At 39.3% G+C, this 24416-nt stretch overlaps 2 protein-coding genes across 2 annotated transcripts in view; both read left to right on the top strand.

Annotated features, from left to right (window-relative positions):
- The first annotated feature begins 438 nt into the window (after window positions 1–438).
- Window positions 439–24416, top strand: part of iars1 (isoleucyl-tRNA synthetase 1) — a 71603-nt gene continuing 47625 nt past the window's right edge. The window contains exons 1-13 of the mRNA XM_034218904.1: window positions 439–529; window positions 2949–3072; window positions 5643–5799; window positions 5916–6035; window positions 6731–6813; window positions 7162–7279; window positions 7390–7537; window positions 10896–10983; window positions 11556–11616; window positions 11851–11946; window positions 14807–14929; window positions 22775–22866; window positions 23951–24049. Of these exons, the coding sequence (XP_034074795.1) occupies window positions 2954–3072; window positions 5643–5799; window positions 5916–6035; window positions 6731–6813; window positions 7162–7279; window positions 7390–7537; window positions 10896–10983; window positions 11556–11616; window positions 11851–11946; window positions 14807–14929; window positions 22775–22866; window positions 23951–24049 (1304 nt within the window). The 5' untranslated portion in view covers window positions 439–529; window positions 2949–2953. The remainder of the gene's footprint in view (window positions 530–2948; window positions 3073–5642; window positions 5800–5915; window positions 6036–6730; window positions 6814–7161; window positions 7280–7389; window positions 7538–10895; window positions 10984–11555; window positions 11617–11850; window positions 11947–14806; window positions 14930–22774; window positions 22867–23950; window positions 24050–24416) is intronic.
- Window positions 14949–17760, top strand: LOC117547990 (vimentin-like). The gene has a single exon (XM_034218905.1). The coding sequence runs from the start codon at window positions 15768–15770 to the stop codon at window positions 16902–16904; it is 1137 nt and encodes a 378-aa protein (XP_034074796.1). The 5' UTR covers window positions 14949–15767; the 3' UTR covers window positions 16905–17760.

Raw genomic sequence — 24416 nt, 5'->3', positions numbered from 1 at the left:
ACACACACACACACACACACACACACACACACACACACACACACACACACACACACACACACACACACACACACACACACACACACACACACACACACACACACACAACACACACACACACACACACACACACACACACACACACACACGCACGCACATTATAGCAGTACATATAGAGTACATTTATTTAAATAATCATTTAAAGAAATATAAAGGAAACAGTGATAGAAACAAAAGGTAACATTTAAAGTAAAATATTAATCAAATACACATTTTGATTTGATGTTGCCTTCTTATTTTTATTTTAATAGTTTGAATAGTGGTGCCATATTGGAATATTCGGTACAAATGTGCAAGATGTGGTCAATCAATATCTTCCTGTGAATGTGACATTTTCCCAAATAGTAAATTAGTTTGTATTTTATTCTGTAGCAACAAATCAATTTGCGTCGCATCGTCACTTCCGCTCACGCTGTCTCCAGCTTGCATCATTTTTTGTCTCTCTCGTGCACCCGGTGGCGTACAACATGTGAGTAAATCCATTCAAACTGAAAATGAACAACATAAAAGTTTGATTACAGGCTCACTTCAATGAACACCTGATAGAGGGTGTGAGCAAACACATGTTGCCAAACTTTACTGTCCGATTAGCTACAAGCTAACTACCTGAAGCATTGACCGGCTAGCTTAGCCTGCTAGCTAACAACAAGGAGACGTCATTCTTGGGAACTCACTGCTGTGAAAAAGTGACTTATTGGACGCTTTGTGTTAGTTTGGGCATACTTTCTGGGGTTGTATGTTTGGCATGGAAAATCTCTTTTAAATAGCCGGATTGTAGCACAGTAAAATGTAAGAAAGACTGCGTGTTCTGTTGCCAAAGTATCGAGCACTGACTGTTTTGACAGCTATTAATAACATCTGAAAGGATCTGAGGAGGGTGTGAGACATTTACTGAGACACATGTTGCATATAATGTAGGTTAAACTTGTCCCTAACAATACTTAACATTGTTGTTAAACGTGCCAAAATTAGATATACTCATGCAGTCTTGGTTCAGTTGTTTGTATCAGCGCCAGTGGTGCAAGAAGTATTCAGATGCTTAACCTGAGGAAAAGATACCAATACATTATTGTCAAAATACTTTTGTGACTTAAGAGTGAGTCCACTAGTTTAATTTTGGAAATGTATTTTGTTAAAAGTAGCTGTTTAATCAATCTAGTGGAGTAAAAGTACATGATATCTATACAGTAGCATTAAATGGAAATACTCAAGTAAATTACAAGTACCTCAGAATTGTACTTTAGTACAGTTCTTGAGTAAATGTACTTAGTCACATCCCACCTCTGATTAGGGCTCATTTTAAATACAGTATATAAGTAAGCTTCCTTTATTCTAGTTGGGCTTCAAAATATGAAACTGTGTTAAAAATATTAGACCTCTGGGATAATGTAGTTCAGAAAAACTGAGACTGTTTTAAAGATTATCTGGCTTCTCTGTCACTATCTTGACCAAGTTGGGTCTTGGTATGGAGGTTTTAAAAAAATACCTAAATACAAAATCCATTGAAAACCTTTTTATAATAAAAGTTTCAAAAATTGGTTCGTTACAGACAGCATTACGGCTTTACCTAAAATGTCTAACGCTCTTTCACAACAATAAGATGTGCAAAAAATTGAGGATTGGTTAATAAGCAATGTAGTTAAGATATCCATTATTTACCCATTGACTGAGCAACCAGAAGCTAACTTAAGGGTTGTATAGTTGAATGGGTAAAAGTCCTACTTTATTTAAATATCAAAGCCATTCATCACATGATCTTTGACTCAGACACTGTTATTTATGACATTGTCTTCCTGGGGGGTATACTACGAAGCAGGATTTTCGCTTAGCCGGCTAAATTCAGGGAAAACTCCGGCTTTCCGGTCCTACGAAGCTGGTTCTCTTTTTAGCAGGCTAGATCTCCATGGTAACTTATGCTTAGCGGCTAACCTGGTCGGGACCAGGTTAGGTTGCAGGCTAAGAGCTCAACTCAGTGAAAGCACTGCCTGCTGGCCAATCAGAGCTCAGTGTGCGGAGTTTAAAGCGATCAAGTCATATTACAGGAGAAAGGAAATACAGAAATATTGCCGTGCAGGAAAGACGGCCGGCAAAAATCACCGACTGTGTGAACGTGAACATTAATAGAATATCACCTCCCATCTTCAGAGCAATCTGACTATTATAACATTAGCGTTAAGAAAGCTTACTTAAATATCTGCCACAACATAAGTAACCGGATCAGAGTAACATTAAGTAGCCTACAGTCCGCAGCATATCATTTCATAATGTATCATATTTTCTTATCTGAGTCAGCTGAGCCGTATCTGGCCGTGCAACACTCACATTGTCACATACTGTATGCAGAAGTATTATTTTAAGCAACACATTAAGTTGACGAAACACTCGAGACAAATGTAATTAAAGTCAAATCGTGTTTTAGACGGGGCAGTGATATCATAAACCTGTTAATGTACGCATTCAAACACTTTTTCTTTTGCCAGCTGTATTCACCTTGCAGGTGCAACTATGTGGCTTTTATCCTGGATAAAGTGTTTAAGTCATGGATGTTTAAAGTTTAACTTCTTCATTTTTGACTAGTATTACAGTTCACTTTTCATTCAGGAAGTATGACGCTGCGCTGTCAGTACGCTTCTCCATGTTTGTGATTGGTCGAATGCTCCAGATACCACCCCTTTCATGTGAACGCGCACCTAACTAGATAGGACACGGCTGGCTTGAGCGATCCACTTGATAACCCGCGTCGTAGTACAGTTTAGCGAGAGCGCGTATGTTTTGGATTAGGCCAACCGGCTAACTCAAACATATCCAGGTTAGGTTGAACCAGCTTCGTAGTATAGGCCCCTGGTCCACAAGTCTAACAACAAACATTTTTTCCTGTTGTTTTGCAGACACCATGGTGGAGCGAGTCCCTGAGTCCATCAACTTTCCCTCTGAGGAGGAGAAGATCATGACGTTCTGGAAAGATAAGGACTGCTTCCAGGAATGCCTCAAACAGTCCAAGAACCGGCCAAAGTAAATCCAACTGTTTCTTCTTTATATTTGTTTTTTATACGAAAAATGTATCTCTACAACTTGTTGTTTAAGTGTGAGATGAGTTGATCATATTTGTTAAAAATGTATTTGAATGAGAAATGATTATGAACATTTATTCAGTGGTTCAGTACAGTCACACCTTTCTACATCTGTCAATTCTGGCAGTGGTTAGGAATTTTACAAGGGATTATTAGTCAAGCTATTCTGCTGCCAAGTAAAGAAGTGGCTTCTCCTGACCAACCGGTTACCATTTAATACGTTCAGAATTTGATCATCATGACTATCAGTACTTGTTAGTAATATACGGTATAGAAAACAGGTTCATAAAACTGGCGTCCCATATTCTCATGTACCCACTTGCTGATTTGTTCAACCTGTCTTTGTCCACCTGTGAGTTGCCGACTATTTGGAAATGTGCACGCATCATTCCACTGCATAAAGGTGGTGATTTACTTGATACAAATAATTATAGACCAATCTCTATAATCTGCTCTATTTCCAAAGTTTTGGAGAAAATTATTTATAATCAACTGTCACATTATCTCAATACTTATAATATTTTATCTCCGGTTCAATCTGGTTTCAGGCCTAATCACTCCACAACAACTGCCCTACTTACATTTACGAATGACTTGTACTCTGCTGCAGATGATGGTGAACTCACAGGTGCCCTTTTTATTGACTTGACAAAAGCCTTTGATTTCGTTGATCGATATCTGCTCTTGGATAAACTTCACGGCATTGGCCTTTCTAATAATACAGTGTTATGGTTTAACTCGTACCTTCACAGTAGAAAGCAATGTGTGGTTGTTAATGGAAAACAGTCTGACCTGTTGATCCAACAAAAGGGTGTACCCCAAGGATCAACTCTGGGCCCACTTCTGTTGTCTATTTACATAAATGATTTATCTTCTTGTCTCATTAATTGTTGTACTCACCTTTATGCTGATGACACTGTCATATATACATCCAAATCAGATTTTTCACAAATTCAGATCTCTCTTCAATCGGATTTTAATATCTTACAGGACTGGCTATCACACAATAAACTACTGCTTAACAAAACAAAATCTTATACCATGGTCTTTGGTACCAGGCAGAAGCTCAAATCCAAACCTAATGTAGTAATAACATGTAAGGATGGCACTTCTCTGCATAAAGTTGATAGCTTTAAATATCTTGGTGTATGGCTAGACTCTGAACTTTCATTTAAACTACATATAAAGCATGTAATACAAAAAGTCAATTGCGCAATCAGTGTTTTACACCGCTCTCGCAATTGTTTTACGCTCAGTGTCCGAAAGAGAATTGCTTCTCAACTTATTCTTCCGATTATGGACTATTGTGATGTTGTCTACCAAAATGCACATAAATCAGATCTTGCTCCACTCAACATAGCCTACAACAGACTATGCAGATTTGTTCTTGGTTGTCCTTTTCGTACACATCACTGCACAATGTATAACCAACTTAAATGGCCTTCTTTAAATGTAAGAAGACACACGCATTGGCTTCAGCTGATATTTAAATGCATTTATCTTAACTATCCCCCTTATTTAAAGCAGTATTTTGTACCCTACTCACCAAATCATGAAGTTAGACATTCTGTTCAGATTTATTTCTCTGTCCCCTCTGCAAAACAATTGATTGGCAGAAGAGCGTTCATGTTCAAAGCCCCAACTGACTGGAATACTTTACCTGCTGCTATTAGATCTCTTGCATCATTGGGTATGTTTAAACATGCATTATCATCTCACTTTCAACTGGTCTGTACTTGTTATTAATGAAACTGATATTGATGAAACTGATTTGCTTGACTGTCAAATTGTAATGATTGTATGCATTGCTTGAATTTTACTTAACAGACTGTATGTGGTTTGTCTTGTGTGTCATGTTTTGCATTTTGTCTTTTTGTTTATGTCTGTAAGTTGTTGCTATTGTCGGGACCCCCTTGAAAACGAGATGGTGCATCTCAAGGGGTTTATCCCAATCAATAAACATATCTATATATATATACACTACATGTACTTAGAAACAATGGCCCATTGCATTTAGTTTTATTTGTGAAAATGTATTTATTTTCACAAGTTTCAAAACAATACAGTTTTTTATTATCTATTATGTTTCCTTTCAAGCCATCAACATATTAAATGTGTTGATGACATTTGATCATTTTCAAAAAATTGCCGTGAATAATCAAACCCTCCCCAACACTACAATGATTTAACACGGTATTTTCTTAATAACACTTCTAAATCACCTGCTCTGAAATGAACACAGAATCAAACCACTGATGTGACCGTGTCAATAAAAGGGAACAGCATGACCTTTTTAAACATGGCAAACACAAACAGCTCTTCTTCATTTTTCTTGCTGCAAGCTAAAAACAGAGATGGCAGTGAATGTGATTTTCTATACAAAGAAACCATGAATAGACTTCATAACTTGACTGAAAAGGTTTACAGTCATCATCGTCATATTGCCTTAACCTCTCACATTCACTTTCAAGCTTTTTATTCAAATAAGTCTACATCCCATTTCCCGACCAGGTACACCTTCTACGATGGCCCTCCCTTTGCCACGGGTCTCCCTCACTACGGACACATCCTGGCCGGCACCATCAAGGACGTCGTTACTCGCTTCGCCCACCAGAGCGGCTTCCATGTGGACCGGCGCTTCGGCTGGGACTGTCACGGCCTGCCTGTGGTAAGAATCTGTCTCTCTGAATACTGTTCAAATCACTTTTTACTGAAAGTTTGGCGTGGATTATCAGATGTATTCTTGGGTTTCTGTTTTTCTCATTCTCCTTTCTTTCTTTGTAGGAGTATGAGATTGACAAGTCTTTGGGCATCAAGGGGCCTGACGATGTGGCCAAGATGGGCATCGCTGAGTACAACAAGCAGTGCAGAGGCATTGTCATGAGATACTCCAACGAGTGGGAGGTGAGCATTCAGGAAGGAACAATGTGTGAACATGTTTTTTTATTTGAATGTGTCAATCAAATAGCTTACTAGAAGTGTGAAACTTTTAGAGTCTCACAATTGTAAATCAATTTAGATTCAAAACTGATTCTTGGATTCAGTTAAAAGATGTGATCATTTCAGAAACTGCTCAAGACAGCTGTGTTCCAATGAAGGCAGTGTGGGAAATGATGGCTTTGAAGCAGCTTCGATGAGCATTAAGAAGATAATAAAGTTATAATATTTGAAAAAGTGATATCAACAATATCAAGTTGTATTAATCAAGAAAAACCTAAGACAAGGTTATAATTTATTCATTCTAAACTTGCAAACACCTTTAAATTCTCAGTGACTTAAGGTATAACAAGGTCATCTTTTTATATATTTTTAAGAAACTTGCCAATTTTAAAGATAAATTGTAAACAAATAAAACGGTAAAACTGTTTGTGTTTGGGATTTTTCAACAAATCACACAATAATGCTCAACATTACTTTGAAATGGGTTTTGGGGATTTAAGTCCATCAGTAGCAATATCAATTGAAGAAAGAAAAAGTTACGAAAATAAAGATATTCTTGGATGTTGTGAGTGAAACAAAAAAAGAGCAATTTTTGTTGTTTTTAATTGCTTTTCATATCCCTTACCCATTCAACCAATGCTTATTATTTTCCTTTCCAGACTGCAGTGAAGCGAATGGGAAGGTGGATTGACTTTGACAACGACTACAAGACTCTCTACCCATGGTTCATGGAGACCGTCTGGTAAGGATTTAGCATTTTACATGTACAAGTGTGCGCCTGAAGACACATCATTTATATTGTACTTGTATACAAGGAATTCAATTAAAGCAATATGTGATCTCTAAGAAACACAAAATCATTTTCATCTGAGATTTCTTTAAATTTAAAGTATTCATTACGGCAGCTTTAACTTTGTTATCCAAAAGTAAATATGGGTTCCAGCCATGTTTTAAACAGTGAGGTCACATGAGTTCAGAGATGTTAATGAAAATCACCATCCTCTTGCAATCCACACTTCATGTCTCCAGTCTGTCCTCTTGTCTCTCCTTCCTGTCTAAATGTTTAATGTGTCTTTTAATCATTGAACAGGTGGGTGTTCAAACAGCTGTACGACAAGGGTATGGTTTACCGAGGAGTCAAAGTCATGCCTTTCTCCACTGCCTGCAACACCCCCCTGTCCAACTTCGAGTCCCACCAGAACTACAAGGTTTGCACACATCCCACCTAGAGTGACAAAGTGCAGCACCACTAACACAATTTACTGTCTGGATGTAAATGCTGAATTGACTTCATCTCTGTTTTTATTTTTGTCTCCAGGACGTTCAGGACCCGTCGGTGATCGTCAACTTCCCGTTGGTGGGGGATGAGGATGTGTCTTTGATCGCCTGGACGACCACACCCTGGACCCTGCCCAGCAACCTGGCCCTCTGTGTCAACCCGGAGTTCTTCTACGTCAAGGTCAAAGGTGAGAGACCAAGACTGACGAGTGCTGTGTCAGTGTGAGCTGCTGCTGCTGAGCTTTACACTGTGCTGGTTATGGATGACATTTGCATCATTAGATGTCAATCAAACTCGGACTTTACAATGCTTATCCCAATTAACTTAAGCTTAGGGACAGCATAAAGTTTTACTAACAGTTACTTGCAACTTGTTTTTTTGTTTCTTGTTCTTACACGTTCCTGTAGCTGTTTCCCCACAATCCACTATAAGTATACATTTTTGTAAGACTTTATGATTTTGTACATTTGTCCGTCTCTACGTCCTTATACCCTTTTGGGAAAGCATTGAGGGTAATATTCTTCAAACTTGGCACAATCATCCACTACAAATCAAGGATGAACCGATTTGATTTTGGCAAGGTCAAAGTTTCCTTACAAAACATATTTTTGACCATTACTCAATAATTAATATGCTAATTAAGATACATATTTAAGACAAAATTCAATTTCAATTCAAGTTTATTTATATAGCCCAAAATCACAACTGAAGTGAAGACATTTGCAAACTGCAAATGTAGCGGTTGTCCGAGGCATACAACCGTTTTTCTGTTTTAAGTTTGCATATTGAATGTTTTAAGTATATATTTATTGTGTCACTTAACTACTGTGAACACGCTTTATACCTACAATTACTTATCCTGTGTAGGATCAAATTAGGCCACAGGTTAGGTTTGAAAATCAGTGATTGTTCCCCTGAGCAAACACAAAGGTCCCCTGATGTGCTGATTGGGACTGATTGCTGCTCTGTGGAGCTTGTGTGTTTACGTTTGAGAACACGTTTTTGTACAAACCTGTTCCCAGTGTTATCCTGTAGTCAGGATACTTTCAGATTATTGCAAGAATCGACAATAATTTGTTGCTGTTGTCTGTACTTTCATGCCATTATAGGGAAACAGCATAACTATTACACATGCTCACACATCCTGCCACAAACATGTTTGTGTTGTGGATTACTAGAGTTACCAGGATGAATCGTTTTGTTTAATGATTCTGCTTGAATTGCCTAGGGCAAACGTAAACCCTCGTGAGTGAGTGTTCTGGACTAAAGTATTGGCTGAAGGGCGATTTTAATCAGAAAGAACAAACAAAAACAAATTAACTGCACATTTGCACCACGAGGAAAGGATTTTTAACACAATGTGTTGGCAGAGCTTCCCAGCCTTTGGCTTAGTGCTAGCTGATGAAATAAAACACTTTTGTTGTTGTATGATCAGGGACTCTGTCACTGGTTCTTTGTGTTATTGTTAAACTAAGAAGCACTTCACATTCAGCATCATGCTGAAGCATAACAGGTCCATGGTTAAATCACCTTGTCGGATTCACACAAAAGACAATTACATTTAGTTACTTGCTTACACGCATAAAGGATGCATCAGTGTTTTTGTAATTATAAGTAATGACTTCTTATAGAACTATTCTTATATAATTTTCAAATCATAAATCTATCGATCATAAATCTATCGATTAGATTTCTGATTATAAAAGTAGGGTAGACATGAGGATATTATCCGGCTGAACAAAACGTGATCCGTCTCTCAAATGTGTGTCAACCACAGACCTTATTTCGAGCTATTTTCCAAAATCCTATGGAGAAATTGCATTGCTTTTTTGTTGAAGGAACCCATGCGCAGCTTACTTCCGGGTTTTAGGACGCATCACTGTGGCACTCTATAGGCGCGATCCGAAATCAGTGTTTAATCTGTGATGGAAATCTTGCCTGAAACCTGCAAAATGTCTTAAAAACACACAAAATAAATTCAACATCCTTTTAATACTAGAAGAAAATAAAAGTATTCTATCATTGAAATCTACGGTTTTATTCATGTAAATGCACGTCCTCTACATTAGTGTGTGCTACAGACCTGAGAAAATGGGGATGAACCACAAATCGGGTCACGTTAGAATCTGTTGTCCTTGTTGAAATATATAAATAAATGACTCCAGAGAGGTGGCTCCTGTTTTTGTGTCGTGCTCCTGCTGTAGTCTTGAACTGGTGGGTTTTTAGAAAGGGTGACCAAGATTCATCCCAGCATGCAGCAGCCTCTGTGGGCCTGCAGGGGGCACTGTTGAAGCACACACTGTCGTCTCACTGCACCGCCTGTGCTGTGCTGCATGAGAGACCGCCCCAGAATACCAATGAAGTGTTTTTTCAGCTCAGCCTCTCTCTTGTTATCTCCCCTCCTCTCTCTCCCTCCATCTCCATCTAATTATTTCCCTCTCATTTTCTTATCGCTCTCTTTGCATCCACATCCACCTGTTTTTTGTCCTTGGTTGTTCTTATTTTCTGTCCTTTTCTCCTGTCTATCTCTTCCCCTCACTGCCTTTGTCGCTGTTTGAGTTGAGGGCTGTCAGCAGGTCTGAGCTGTGCAGTCATTTGTCACACCACTGAGGGGAAGAAACATCCTTTATTGATGCTGCCCCCTCCTCTCTTGTAATGTGTCTCCCTGTCTCAGGCCCTTTGGTGTTCGCCCTCTTCACAACAGTTGTCCCTGTTCCCAACTTTTCCTCTCTTTTTTCTCCTAAAATCCCCATTTGGCCAGTTTTTTCCGTAGCGTTCAGTTTCCCAAAATGTCAGACCGTTACCCTACAGGAGGTGGCAACTTTTCTATAAGCCCACATGCTGGGTGACATGAGAGGGTCTTTACCTGACCTTGACTTTACGTCTCCCTGTATTATTATGAAGCAGGACTTGACCTTGAGCAGATGTGCATGTAGCGCGGCTATTAGATACCTGGATTTGAACCAGGTAGGATGAGCTGTTGTTTATCAAACATGAAATTCAGCTCAATAAACATAAATCATTCTGCAGGGGCTATTTACGTGGCAGACTTTGAAAAATGGCCCGCACCTCCTTCACAAAAAAAAATCAATCAATATTTATTTTTCTCACCTCATTACACATCTGTGAGGTTCGAAAGAAAAGAAGGAAAAAGAAAAAACACAGACACAGTTTCTGCTCCATGAAACACTAAATATACAAAGGCCAATGCAGCAAAAATAAATAAAACACTCAAGAAATATAACAGTTTGCATTAAAAAAGACAATGAATCTGCTCAAAATAATGTAAACATAAGTTGATACCAAGAATAATCCAGTGATGCTCTATTTTTTGCAGATTTATATTTGACGACACCTTTTAATGTATTTTTAAAAGCAGTGAAACTAAAGATTTTCATTCTCGTCGCGTCAGCGCATTTGAATGTGTCTTCAATTGCCTCCATGTTACAGACGCTAGGGTTTCTTTTAGGAAGCTGTGGGATAATTCTGTCCCCTTAACGCAGGCAGGCAGCAAAGTGTGAAAACTCAGTTCTTTTTCTCCTCAGATAACGCCACAGAGAAGACCTACATTTTGATGGAAGCCAGGCTGGGAGCTCTGTTTAAGTCGGAGAGCGAGTACACTATCCTGGACAAGTAAGCTCACAAAACCTATAGCAAAAAACCCCCGTAAAGAATGAATACCGTAAATACTTTTAATTTTAGGTCTGTGTGAAATGTGACAAATCGTTTGATATATTGCCATGACACATTTATGCTCCCCTCACTTTTTATCCAGTTCAATCAGGTTAAATTAAAATGTGATTTATGAGCAAATACCTTCTTAACTGATGACACTACCATCACCCATTGGTTGTGCTTGTGGGGGCTACTTTGCCAATGTTACCACATTAAAAGTTTAAACTAATACATGTTAAACAATATACCTGCTGACGTCGCCATGCTAGCATGATTTATACATGAACCTTTAAGTTTGATGTTATTTAGGTTTATTACCCTCAAAACATGCAGATGAGTTGTCAGTACATTTCTTAATCTCAAGTAGTATCTGCAGACTTCCTTTCATTCTGCAACAGCCTCCTCCAGAGACATTTTGAACAGCTGAACAGTCAGAGGACACTGTTTACGAGGGATTGAATCGTGATTAGATCAAATAAAGTGTGAATGACAGATAATGAAACAATGATATGTTTTGTTGATGTGATCAGATTCCAAGGCAAGACGCTGAAAGGGAAAAAATACAAGCCTCTTTTCCCGTACTTTGCCAAGGTTAGTAGTTTGTGTTTTTGTTCCTGCCTGCTGCATGTGATATATATTGTTTGCCACAATATGAAGACAGACCTATGTCTCACTTTAATTACCTGTCTGACCACAAATTGGCATCTCAGTTTACTCTCTCTTCATCTGTCTTTTAATCTTTCTTTCTCTCACTATCTGGCTCTATTTCTTCCTCACCACTCGTCGGCTGTTCGTCTGATTCTCCTCTTCCTTGTTCCTCTTCAGTGCGGAGAGCAAGGAGCGTTTCAGGTGGTGTTGGATAACTACGTCAAGGAGGAAGAGGGCACAGGAGTGGTCCACCAGGCACCTTACTTTGGAGCTGTGAGTGTCCTCTTTTTTGTTCTCCCACACTGTGCATGTATTTATTTATTTAGATCAAGAGATGGATCTGTTGGTTTATAAGATATCACAAATAAACAAAATTCACCATAGACATTCTCTATCTATGTGAACAAAAAGGCCCAGATATTGAAGATATTGAAGTTATAATGATTTGAAACAGAAATAATATGTTTGAGGCACATACTAGCAAATACTTAAGATTTTGACTTGATACATGACTCAATAGTAGTAAGAATGCAGTTTATTGGCTGATAGTTTCAGTACCACTACTGCAGTTTAACAAAATTAGCATTTTCTAACAAGTGTTTTTGACAACAAGTTTTCCAGACCAGTCAAATAATAATATAAAATGGATGTAATCTAACAGTTTCGTTTTTAGCTGCACTAGAATAATTGGTTAACAAGATGAGTGCTGTTTTTGAAGAAGGCAATAAGTGAAGGAACAGACAAACCAGTGACACATTTTCCTTTCAAACAAGTGTTTGGTGTTCTGTCTTATTTATGACAATGTGAAGAGTGGTTCAAGTGGATTTAGAAATTGTCAGATGAATATTTGAGTGACAGTCACTGGTTAAAGCAGTCAACCTCGGGGAAACACTGCAGCCTTTGCTGTTGATCCTGCTCCCCTGTCACTGTCATGAGATCCACCTGACTCCGGTGAGCCTCACCCACCTCCTTTTTATATACTATGTACTTCACTTCGTTGAGTGATTTGGAATGAAATTGAGAAACACTTCTGAAACGTTGCTACTAGAAGGCTTGTTAATCCAGGTTTGCAGATGCTTATATGGAGCACACTCTGGAGGAAAACAAGGCCATCTTCTGTCAAGTGTAACTCTGTGGATGGCTTCCTCGGCATCTTATGCTCATAAAAACGCACCCAGTCCTGTTTTGTCTTTCATGTCCCTCTATGAGCACATGCAGTCATTGATATCTATCATTTTAAAAGAGGACTAAACTTAACCAGAAACTACATTGGTGCTTGAAATGTATGTGAAACAATAGGATTTTTATTAATGATTGAAACAATTGGTTGTTCAAAGCTTAAGCTCAAGGCAAACATATTTCATTAATTAGGATGATCAGGACCCACTGGTCTTGAATTCTATATCTGTGTTTTTTTTACCTTCCTTCTAGTTTACTTTAACTTTTGTTATGTTTATTTGTGAACTAACCCAGTTACATTTATGTGGATGCTTAAGATAGTTTTATGGGCTATTTGTATTGAACCCTACATCATGTATTTGTACAGTGTAGTCCGGTTTATGAGTCTTGGAATATTTCACATTTACCATACATTTGAAACATAAAGTGGTGTTTATTTATCATTTTTTTAACTCAACTATCAAAATACGGTAAATAGCTGAATTGCTTTTGTATTTTAAGAGTTTCGACATTTTTGCCATGACCAGGTGGCAGTTGCTCAGCTCGTACAGCCTGCCTCATATACTAATATTACACAAACTGTGAAAAGTCTAAGCTTCACAGCGCTGTGCTGAGTCCAAAAACCGTCCCACACAATCCCAATACAAAAGCTCACTGTCTTGTTTTCCTACGACCCACACAACCCCTAGCCGTATGTGCACTACAGGTGCTCTGAGCAAAAAGATATAGTCTGCAGCACATGAAAAATCCATGTCTCTTACACCTTCAATGTAGCCGAAAGAGAAATGATGACCGGAGGGATGTAAATAAGTCTGACTGTAACAGACTTTCCTTGCTTAAAGAAGGGGTAATAACCAGGTAATGGAAACCCTGGTTACAGTGCTATCAGAGGTATTGGGTTATTTCTAATAGGTGAGATGCCCTTGCCAAAGGCAGATTGAGGCCCCTGCGGCTGTAGCCAAACGCTCAGTCTCTCTGTCTTAGCTTCCTCTTCTGCACTCTGCTTATTTAACTGCAGCTCAGTCCCTATGGGGACGTAAAGCAGCCCTTCACATCAACATCACACATATACATTAGCATTTAAATGTTAGAATTTGTTCTATTTGGTAACAGTTTTGTTATCCAGTGATCACATTCAAGTGGATTGGTTGTTGAACATTTGAAACACGCATACATTTGCTCTGAAGATATACAGTGAGGAGAAATGCGCTGCCAAAACACATTTTTCAAGTTTTATGTTGTTATGACTGGATGTGAAATGACCCTGTGGAACATCCATCTTGGATCTTGACAGGGTGTTTGAATACAAAATACATTTACAGCTGGACAGGACTCCGACCTTTCATGCATAGCTGTCACATGCCAGTGATGCTTCTTCCAACACGGCAAAGTATGTAGCTCAACAAGGCGTATGATATGAGGTCATAACATATCTCTGAGCGAGTGAAACAAAACCTTACCTTGGAATACAGTGTCACTGTTTATAGATGATGCAACTTAATTACAATCACAATTTCAAGATGTAGTAATAGGCTGCAGTCTTTTTTTGTTTTTATAATAAGGGCCTCAATTTACACTTTTCATAATTGCTGAAGCTGAAGGATTTACTAATCCATTAACAGTTTTTTTTTATATAAAAAAACACTTTGAGTGTAATTACATCAAACATACCTAGTTCATACTCTCATCTTACTGCTCCACGGTTTAAAGTGTGTTATTTAACAGCAACCTTACTTTGAACGGCCACATCAAATCATCAAATCGAGTGTTTGGCGATGTTTTTTTCAACCTTGGAAAATGTGTAAAAATGAAGTAGCTTCTGTCTTATAGAATTACTTAATCGAAAAAAAAATATTTATTATATATTAATGCATTTTTATATGCATTACTGATGAATGGGAAGTAGAAATGCTTTCAACCACTAAACCCTTTATCTGTGTATTTTTCTCTCTAGGATGATTTCAGGGTGTGCACTGAATACAAGATCATCGCGAGGGACCAGGCTCCGATCTGCCCTGTGGACGCCTCGGGCTGCTTCACTTCAGAGGTCACTGACTTCGTGGGACAGTATGTCAAAGTGAGTGACACATCAGACATTTACATGTAGATTAGGCAAGCAGAAATTTCCGCCTTCAACCACTGATAAAAGCCGCTGTGGGGATAAAACCCGCAACAATATTGATAGCTGGTGTAATTCGGCATTTCATTTACCGCTTGCTGGGCATCCAATCTCCTATTTTACTCCATTTCCTCTGTGGATATCTGGAAAATACATCTTTCTATAATTATGTTTTCCTCTTTCGTTCTGGTGTACTAAAACAAGCCCTTTCTTCACGGCTTTTTCTAAAATAGTTAGTTTGACATGATAAGACACTGAAATAATTATGTTTGTAATGTAATTGTAAATGATTCTTTATGAGCATGACTTGTTCATTGAGGTGGAGAGAGGTAAGGGAATTATCGTCATTGTCACACAGTTGTGTACAAAACCTGCTGCCAAAGCACATTCATTGTTTACCAGAGCACTGGGTTCCCTCCCTGTCACACCCAACTTAATTACCATCCTAAGTGAATAGTAAATGAAAAATAGCAGTTATACATGATGTGATCACTATTTCACATCCTGGCGAAGAAGGCCAGGGAGTGGACTCCACCCGCCTGGACACTAACAGTACAGCGTTAGCTAATAAAGGGTAAGCAGCCACAGTCTTCTGAGAGTCTGTCATTATCCACTTTTGAAATATGTTAAAACAGAGCGTGAATTTCATTGCGGTCTGAGACATTCTTTATTGCCGCATAAAACCCGGAGGTGATCTGAGGGAGACACAGTCGGGACTTGAGCCACGCAAAGAGAAGCAGAGAGAGCAGCTGTTCTTCTGTTATTACTGAAAAACAAACCCAGTATTTTGCACAACATGAGAGCTGCTTCTTACAGCCAGAAGAGCCTACAGGTCAGAGGCTCCAGCAGCAAAGTAAGGGTCCAGAGCCCGTCACCTTCCCGGTGCCGTGGATCCTCCTATGACAGCCGCGGACGCGCCGGTAATCGCAGCACTGCCGTTGAGTTGGGCACAGAGATACACGAGCAACATGCCAACGAGAAAGAGGAAATGCAGGAACTCAATGTCAAGTTTGCGGGATACATCGGGAAGGTCCAGGCGCTAGAGCAGAGAAATGGTGCTCTTCAAGCCGAGTTAGCCGCACTGCAGAGCCGCTACAAGGGAGGCCATACAGGCATCGGAGGGGAATACGAGCTCAAGTTTAAAGAGGTGCGTGACCTGATCGAGGCCCTGACTAATGAGAAGGGAGCGGCTGATATTGAACGAGGCTACATTGAGGAAGAGGTTGAAGTATGGAGACTAAAGCTGGAGGAAGAGCTAGCACTCAAGGAAGAGGCAGAGATGATCCTGAGGGAGTTCCGCCAGGATGTTGACGGCGCCACACTACAGAAGGCTGAGCTGGAGAAGCGCATAGAGCAATTGGTGGCCGAGATAGAGTTCCTCAAGAAGCTGCACGATGAAGAGGTGGCTGACCTCATGAAGCAGATTGAGGACTCAAAGATTACCGCAGAGCTGGATGGCGACCGGCCCGACCTGGCTGCTTATCTGCGCAACATGCGTGCAGAGATAGAATCGGTCGCTGCCCGAAACGTCCAGGAAGCTGAGAAGTGGTACAAGGGCAAGTTTAACACCCTCAAGGAGCACGCTGGCAAACACGAGGAACACACGAAGACCATGAAAGACGAGATAACGACCTTCCACAACCAAGTGACAGAGCTGCAGAACCAGATTGATGGGCTGAAGGCTCGTAACTCAGCCATGGAGCAGCAGCTGGAGGATATGGAGATGTCCCACATGGATAAGGCGGAGACCCTCGAGGGTGTCATTGCTCAGTTGGAGACCCAGCTCTGCGAAACCAAACTCGAGATGACCAAGTATCTCCATGACTACCAGGAACTGCTGCACATTAAGCTCAAGCTGGATGTAGAGATCGCCACCTACAGGAAGCTGCTGGAAGGAGAGGAAACCAGGCTTGGAATTGCCAAAGATGTCTAAATATTCGTGACGAGAGCAAGTCAAAAGCAGCAACAGCGAAGACCAGCAGAGCATTGTGGAGAGGAGCAATCAGCTCATACTTGTTAAAAATATTCTTCTCCATCCTTCCCTTCTTCTCTAACCTTGCCCAACTCCAAGATAACTCCAAGATAACTCCAAGAACTGGGTGTCATTTGAAATGTCTAACTACAAGTGCCAATTCGACACCTCGATCCAACAGACGAGGACTATGATTCATATTTTAAAATTGGCAAGATGTTTTTCAAAGAACGGAGAGAAGAAGTATCACTCCTCTACCGAGGTGTTGGCTTGCAGACATACATTTAAAAAGACTGAATGTGGCTTTTTCAAAATGTTGAATTGAATCAGTAAGTGTGTGATCATAGTCTGCTTGCCTACAAGTGCCTCCCAGTCCTTCGTTATTTAAATGTTTACATCATTTTTTTAAAACAACTCTCTTGTCCTTCTTCTTTACTAACAATCTCTACCTTGTCAACCATGTTCCCGTTTCATGGCCCTTCTTAGTTATTCCTTTTTCCTAAAACACACTGGTTGAATTTCTGTCAAATCAACCCTACTGTAATACGTCCTTCACCTCCTTTCTAACATCTTTTAGCCACCAGTGCTTCTCTTGATCCAACTTAATGATCCTACCTCCTTTACAAAAAACACTCTTGTCCTGCTGTGACGCACCACATCTCAACCCATTTAAAGCAGACCTGATTACATCAGGGTTTTGCCTGCTCTTAACTCCACATCCTGATTATTCCAACTGTTTAGACAAACAATTATTGACCATTTAAACTAATTCTGACCAACCGTTGCCTAATAAAGATTGAAGTGAGTGCATACCAAATATTGCATTGGCCTTATTTATTTCTCTTGTGAGTTACCTGTTGTACCCTTTATGATGAATCTCTTCTTACTGGTCTACTCCTTCTCTTGCTTTATTTCCAGTCAACTCTCTATCCTTTTCCTCAGTGTATCCTACTTTATTTTAACCCAAAAAACACTCCATCTACTAAAAAGCCTTGTTTTACTGAGTCAGGCTCAATTAATTACAATTATTTTAGTTATTTAGTTTATTTAGTCGTTAGCTTTATCCCCCAAATAAGAAATAATTCGCTAAGGAATAAAATGGCTGTGTGAATCTAGCCTTAGGTTGCACGCTGGGTCTGCTACTTTAACTGGGTAGGTTCAAGAGAAGCAGAAACTATGCTGTGTAATTATATAGTTTGTCACAAAAAGAGTCACACATATGTGTGAATAGTCTAGTAAATATATCGAGTAACCCTTGTTTAATCTCAATTGGCCAGGTGGTGAAATGTTCTCATTTGGTTGTAGGCAAAGGTCCAACGAATCTCCACATCACAGGTGTTCTTTCATGTTTTAATGAGCCTGGGTCAGGGCATAACAACATTTACTCCTGGCTGAGAAACTTTAAAAGCCCTCGATCTACAAAGAAGTCACGACCAACGTTCTCCATACCTCTCGTGAAAAGTCATATTTATGAGCTTCCTGTGAATGGTACTGGGAGCTTCGTTAGAGGGGGATGAAAAGTGTGTTATAAGGCACAGGGCTGATTGCGTATTAGATTGTTTGTCATAAACAATGAGCTGGATGACAAAATGTCTCCCTACATCTCAGATGGTATATATCAGACCTGAATGAGCAGACTGACCTTTGCTGCAAATTCACCTTCTTTATTTCGTAAAGGGAAGTATAAAGCCACAGGGCTTTTAAGGATCCTGAGCTTTCCTTCCTGAAGGTAAAAATCTAAACATTCACGCTAGTAATAGAAAGGGGGTCAAATGTTTTCTCCTTAACTCTAACTTTGTTTAGTGAAACAAACTGCCTGTGATTCTCTGTAGGGCAAGAAGTAAATAATACTTTTTTTACCAATTGGCCAATTAGTAACAAACATTTTGTTATAGGTTGCTCTTGAGCAGGGAAACCACTGAACAAAAATAATAATGCACATTTTTTTTTTTATAACTAGGAATATGTACACCTGTAGTTGTGTTGAATTCACAATCTCAGAATCTAACAATAATATATATTTAGTAATTTTTCAAGACAAATATTGAATGTTCTTAATTAAGCACTGAAATGCAAAAAAAAAAATATATATATTAGGGCTGTCAATCGATACAAATATTTAATCACGATTGATCGCATGATGTCCATAGTTAATAGAATCACGATTAATTTGCGATTCATCACACATTTTTGATCTGTTCTAAATGTACCTTAGAGGAATATTTTTCAAGTTTTTAATACTCTTATCAACATATGAGTGGACAAATATGCTTTCTGCAAATATTTGCTTATTATCATTTGAACAATGACAAATATTCTCCTGAATATTCTCAACACAACAACCTGGAACCTCTCTCTCTCTTAAACTCTCGCCCAACCCTGTGTACTTCTTTGCACTGAGCCAGTTGCTCAAACAGACAAGCCTGTTTACAGTTGTCGGCGAAATGCCGCTCCTTTGTCTTCATCTTCAGTCAAAGCATGAGACTGAAGTTCCCACTGTGGGTCAAAAATAATGCTCTGTGATGGGCAGTCGACACGTTGGATGCGATCCGAATGATCTAACGCAGCCCCTCGTCCTCCTCAATGTTAAGCTGTAGCCACCCATTTAGCTATCGCTGTTGTTGTCCAGGCGTCTCCCCGGCAAACTTTCAAGCGTGGTCTGCCGCAAGCGAGCGGCAGGAGCGGGGCTGTCGGCATCAGCTGGGTGCTTGGCTTGCTGTTTAAAACACATTTTTTTGTATCCATATCTCTCGCTAGAATCTCCCACCACCCAAATAACAACAACAACGTCAAGCCTTTGGGCTCTAAAACTACGGGGCGGGCCGAGGACAAATACAGATGCGTTATTAATGCGTTAACTTGACAGCCCTAATAATAAATAATAATTCCTTACATTTATTATAGCGCTCTTCTAGATGCTCAAAGCGCTTTACAAATACACATTACACACATGTAACGGTCATGTATTGTGGACAATACCCACAGAAGCAAATTCAGGTGAAGTGTCTTGCCCAAGGCTTTACAGACGCAGCGGAAGCGGGTTTCGAACTGGTGTTCCCCAACATCACCTTGATCTGATGATCAACGCACAGCCCACTGCGCCACTCCGCCCATCTTCACACCTCAAAGTCATCAAGGCGCTTTACAAGTACACATTACACACATATCATACATGTAATGGTCATGTACTGTGGACAGTACCCACAGGAGCGAATTTGGGTGAAGTGTCTTGCCCAAGGACACAACGGCCTGTAATAATAATAATAATGTGTTTATATATTATATATATATATATATATATATATATATATTAGGGGTGTAACGGTACACGTACCCGTACCGAAATTATTCGGTACGGGCCCTTCGGTTCGGTACAGGTGTGTACCGAAGTGTACCGAACGAATATAACGTTAAACGTAAAAAATTGAGAACGTGAACAACTTTTTGGAAGTAATCTCAGGTGCTGCGTCGCAGCATTCAGAGTAATTTGGTCACATTGGGTTCAACGCGTCATAGAGCGAGCAAGTCATTTCATTGGATGAGAGGCATACTATGAGAGCTGGTCAGAGGGATGCGTTCAAATGTAGTAAGTAATTTGAGGAACTATCGAAAATTAATGGCGAACGCAGATAAAGTTGAGCTCGAAAATCCTCCAGCATCATTGAAGTCTCCGGTTTGGGAACATTTTGGTTTCGCAGTTACGTACAAGGATGAAGGACAAAGACAGGTGGACCGAACCAAAGCTGTTTGTCGGCATTGTTCAACTAAAATTAGTTACGCGGCTGGCAATACATCAAACTTGCACACTCTTGAAAAGGCATCACCCGAACGTGAATATCACCGGTACCAAAAGAAAAAAGACTGAAGTGCAAACCCAACTCCCGCTAGCATGTAAGCCTCCACCACTCGCAGAGAGTTCAGACCGAGCCAAAGCTATTACAAACGCCAAATATCCTTATGTTGCCATGTTAGCAAAGCGCTACCTGGCTGTATCTGCTACCTCTGTCCCTAGCGAGAGGGTGTTCTCCACAGCAGGAGACATTGTTAGTGCCAGCAGATCTGCCCTTTCAGCAAGCAATGTGGACAAGTTCATTTTTCTTTAAAAAAACATGAAAATACAATGACAAGCAAGTCATAATGTCAAACTGGCTGCTTAGGTGCAGTACAGTACAGTTCAAATACAGATTATTTCAGTTCATCGAAAAGCTGCACCTTAATGTTTATTTTATTATATTTTGTATTTATTTGAGTGAATATTCACAGTTTAATAATAATTAAAAACCCAAAACTAATAGTTTATGTTTTGTGAGTACTAGTACAGTAAAGTTCAAATACAGATTATTTCAGTTCATCGAAATGCTGCACCTTAATGTTTATTTTATTATATTTTGTATTTATTTGAGTGAATACATTATTCACAGTTTAATAATAATAAAAAAATATATATATATGTTTTGTTCTGTGAAAAAAAATTCTGCTGTACCGAAAACGTACCGAACCGAACCGTGACCAAAAAACCGAGGTACGTACCGAACCGAAATGTTTGTGAACCGTTACACCCCTAATATATATATATATATGCCTATATCAGAGTTCCCGTTAGAATATTTTTTCGCCGGTCAACATGTCCGTTAAAGTTTAAATCTTCCGGACAACATTTGAAAAGTGCCGGTCAAAGGTCTTCTTTGTTATTTATTGAGCTTTAAAACAAATTGATGATTCGATATTAAACAAACTAATTATAGTAGATTAACTACATTATTCAAAAGTGTACAGTAATTTACAATAACACGGGAATAATAAACGGAGCGCTCTCTCCCTCTCCTGACAGCCCCGTCATGCAGCAGGCGGAACAGTGATGAGTAACCCGACAGTAAAACTAAACATATCTATAACCAGTTACGGTAGTTTGAGAGGTCATTAAAATAGCTACGTGTGATATTCTAACCTGAAGTGTGTGTTTTGTTCCGCTCACCGCTGCATGTGATCATGCAGAGCTGCGTGTCGACTCGTCAGCAGCAGCTGATCTCTCTCTCCCGTCAGATTAGACTTTACTCGCGTTTATGTCCATATCGATCAGATCTAGTTAGTTCTAGCTAATGATATGACTACCTGCTTATTAAAAGACACCTAAACAATAAGTGTCGCTACGCAACCGGGTGAGGCCACAAAGTATAGCGCAGAATTATGCATTTGTTTACATGTCGACCGGAACCCAGAGGCATTACCAACAGATCAACGCACAATCAACCCATACAGGACATCTCTTTTTCCACATTACGTGTTAGACATTAGAATGGACTATTGTTGTCTGTCACATACTCTTTTGTCTGTCACATAAGAGGCGCAAGTTGCGCAACTGATGTGGTATTGCGCTAAGGGGAAATATATTTGGACGGACACTTTGACCGGAGAGATTTAGATTTGCCGGTCTTCAGCATATTTTACCGGTCATAGTCCGGTAATTACCGGCTAACGGAAACTCTGATATATCCTATATATATATATATATATATATATATATATATATATATATATATATATATATATATAAAGAATGGTGAGATGCAAAATGGATTTATAAAAAAAGAAAGTAACTTCAATTTATTAATCTCCTTTTTTCCAATTTAATGGTATTTTCCCATGATGTTCACCTCCTTCTTTGCTTTCACTTTACACGTTATGAAATAGCAGTCTAGTGTAGTTGGAGGTGCGTCACTGCACACTTCTGCCCACACCCTAATCACTTGGGAACTTACACTTAAATGTCATTACTTTTTAAAGCTGCATTTTTAAGTCATGTCTAATGCTTTGTTGTTTATTTTTTACAGGATGCTGACAAGAATATCATCAAGTGGCTGAAGGAGAATGGTCGCCTCATCAATGCCAGCAGCTTCAAACATAGTTACCCCTTCTGCTGGAGGTGAGACAAAGAGTCAAACTGTAAAATCTGAACGCTGTGTCACATTAGCAGCTTTGTTTCAGTCGTCCACTGTAGACCCTTTTAAACACAAATAAGAGCAGATGTTTGGCCTGTACAAATTAAATATGGTATTTTTTCTACTTCAATACAGGCAAGCTAATTGTATGTTAAAGGCACTGAACAGTTCAGTGTCAGAGCAGAGGTTGGGCTTCTTCTGTGTTCATTTTTCCCTTGGGAGCATTAGTGCAGCAGGATGTCATTAGAGGTTTTGTGGTCTCTACTCAGAATCATTTCACATGCAACCTCAAGGTCCCACATTATCACATTGTAACTAACAGCCACATGCAGACCTACACACATACACACATAGCAGACTAAATCACTGTCTCACTTGAAGCGGCTGCAGACTGACCTGGGCAGGATTAATTAACCCAGTAAATGTGCAGAAATATTCTTTCTAAGCCACAAGGAGACACTGGCTCGTTGAGATGAAACGGTTGTGTTATTAAACACTCGGCCCCTGTACGGTAGAGGAGGGAACTTGGTTTAGACTGAACTTGAAAATGATGTTCTCTAAACTACAAATAAGTGGTGGAGCTGAAAATAACAACGCTAATAAGACATGAAGCAGTAAAGAGTCAAACAAGTTAATAGAATTAGGTTCATAAAAAGTGAGATTTACAATTTAATTTGTAAATGACTGACCTTATATACATTAGGTGCACATTCAACTTGATGTCACTTTGCTTATAATTTCCACAGTTTTTCTGTGGTTGAGAAATAAAAACTTTTTTTCTCAAGATGGAGTCTACAGCTATGCTCATACTCTATGCGGATGATTGAGACTGATGTGAATGTCATTGTTTTTGCAGATTATTGGTGATAAATCAAACTTCTTGACGAATTACACTTTTGACTTGATGATGGCTTGCACTATAAAAGCCCAATTGTTAAATGATACAGATATATCAGTCCAAGACGGTGGACCGACTAGCCGAATGAAAAAGGCAATTTTCATTTTTTTTATAAAAAGTCCTTATTTTGTAGCTGATCTTTTATGAAATGTGTTTATGCTTTTTTTTAGGTCTGACACGCCCCTGATCTACAAAGCCGTTCCAAGCTGGTTTGTGCGAGTGGAGCACATGGTGGAAAAACTACTGGCCAACAACGACAAATGCTACTGGTAAACTGGGGATAGTTAGCTTGGCTGCTTAGCTTAGCATCAAGTGATCTAAAAATAACAAGTTGTTAAGTTCCCACACAAAAACAACCATGACGCTGCAGGTTTTATGTCTCTGCAGGAGAGCTCTCTATTACTGGGCGTAGTTTTAATAAAAAAAATCTGTATTTCTTATTAAATGGTGTTAAAAAAAAACCTAATTATAGCATTTTATTATGATGCACATGGGACTGATCTGTACTTGAAAACATTAGCATGATGCTAATTTTAAAGGCAGAATGTCGTGCAAAAGAGAGCGTCAGCAGGATGGCTTTGCTAAATGGTATTACCCCTGCTGCTCCCAGTGCTCTTTCCTGAGCCACAGTAACTG

The sequence above is a fragment of the Gymnodraco acuticeps genome, unplaced genomic scaffold (genome assembly GCF_902827175.1).
Source record: "Gymnodraco acuticeps unplaced genomic scaffold, fGymAcu1.1, whole genome shotgun sequence".
Lineage (NCBI taxonomy): Eukaryota > Metazoa > Chordata > Actinopteri > Perciformes > Bathydraconidae > Gymnodraco > Gymnodraco acuticeps.
Note: the sequence above shows the minus strand (reverse complement) of the source record. Positions and strands in the feature narration are given on the sequence as shown.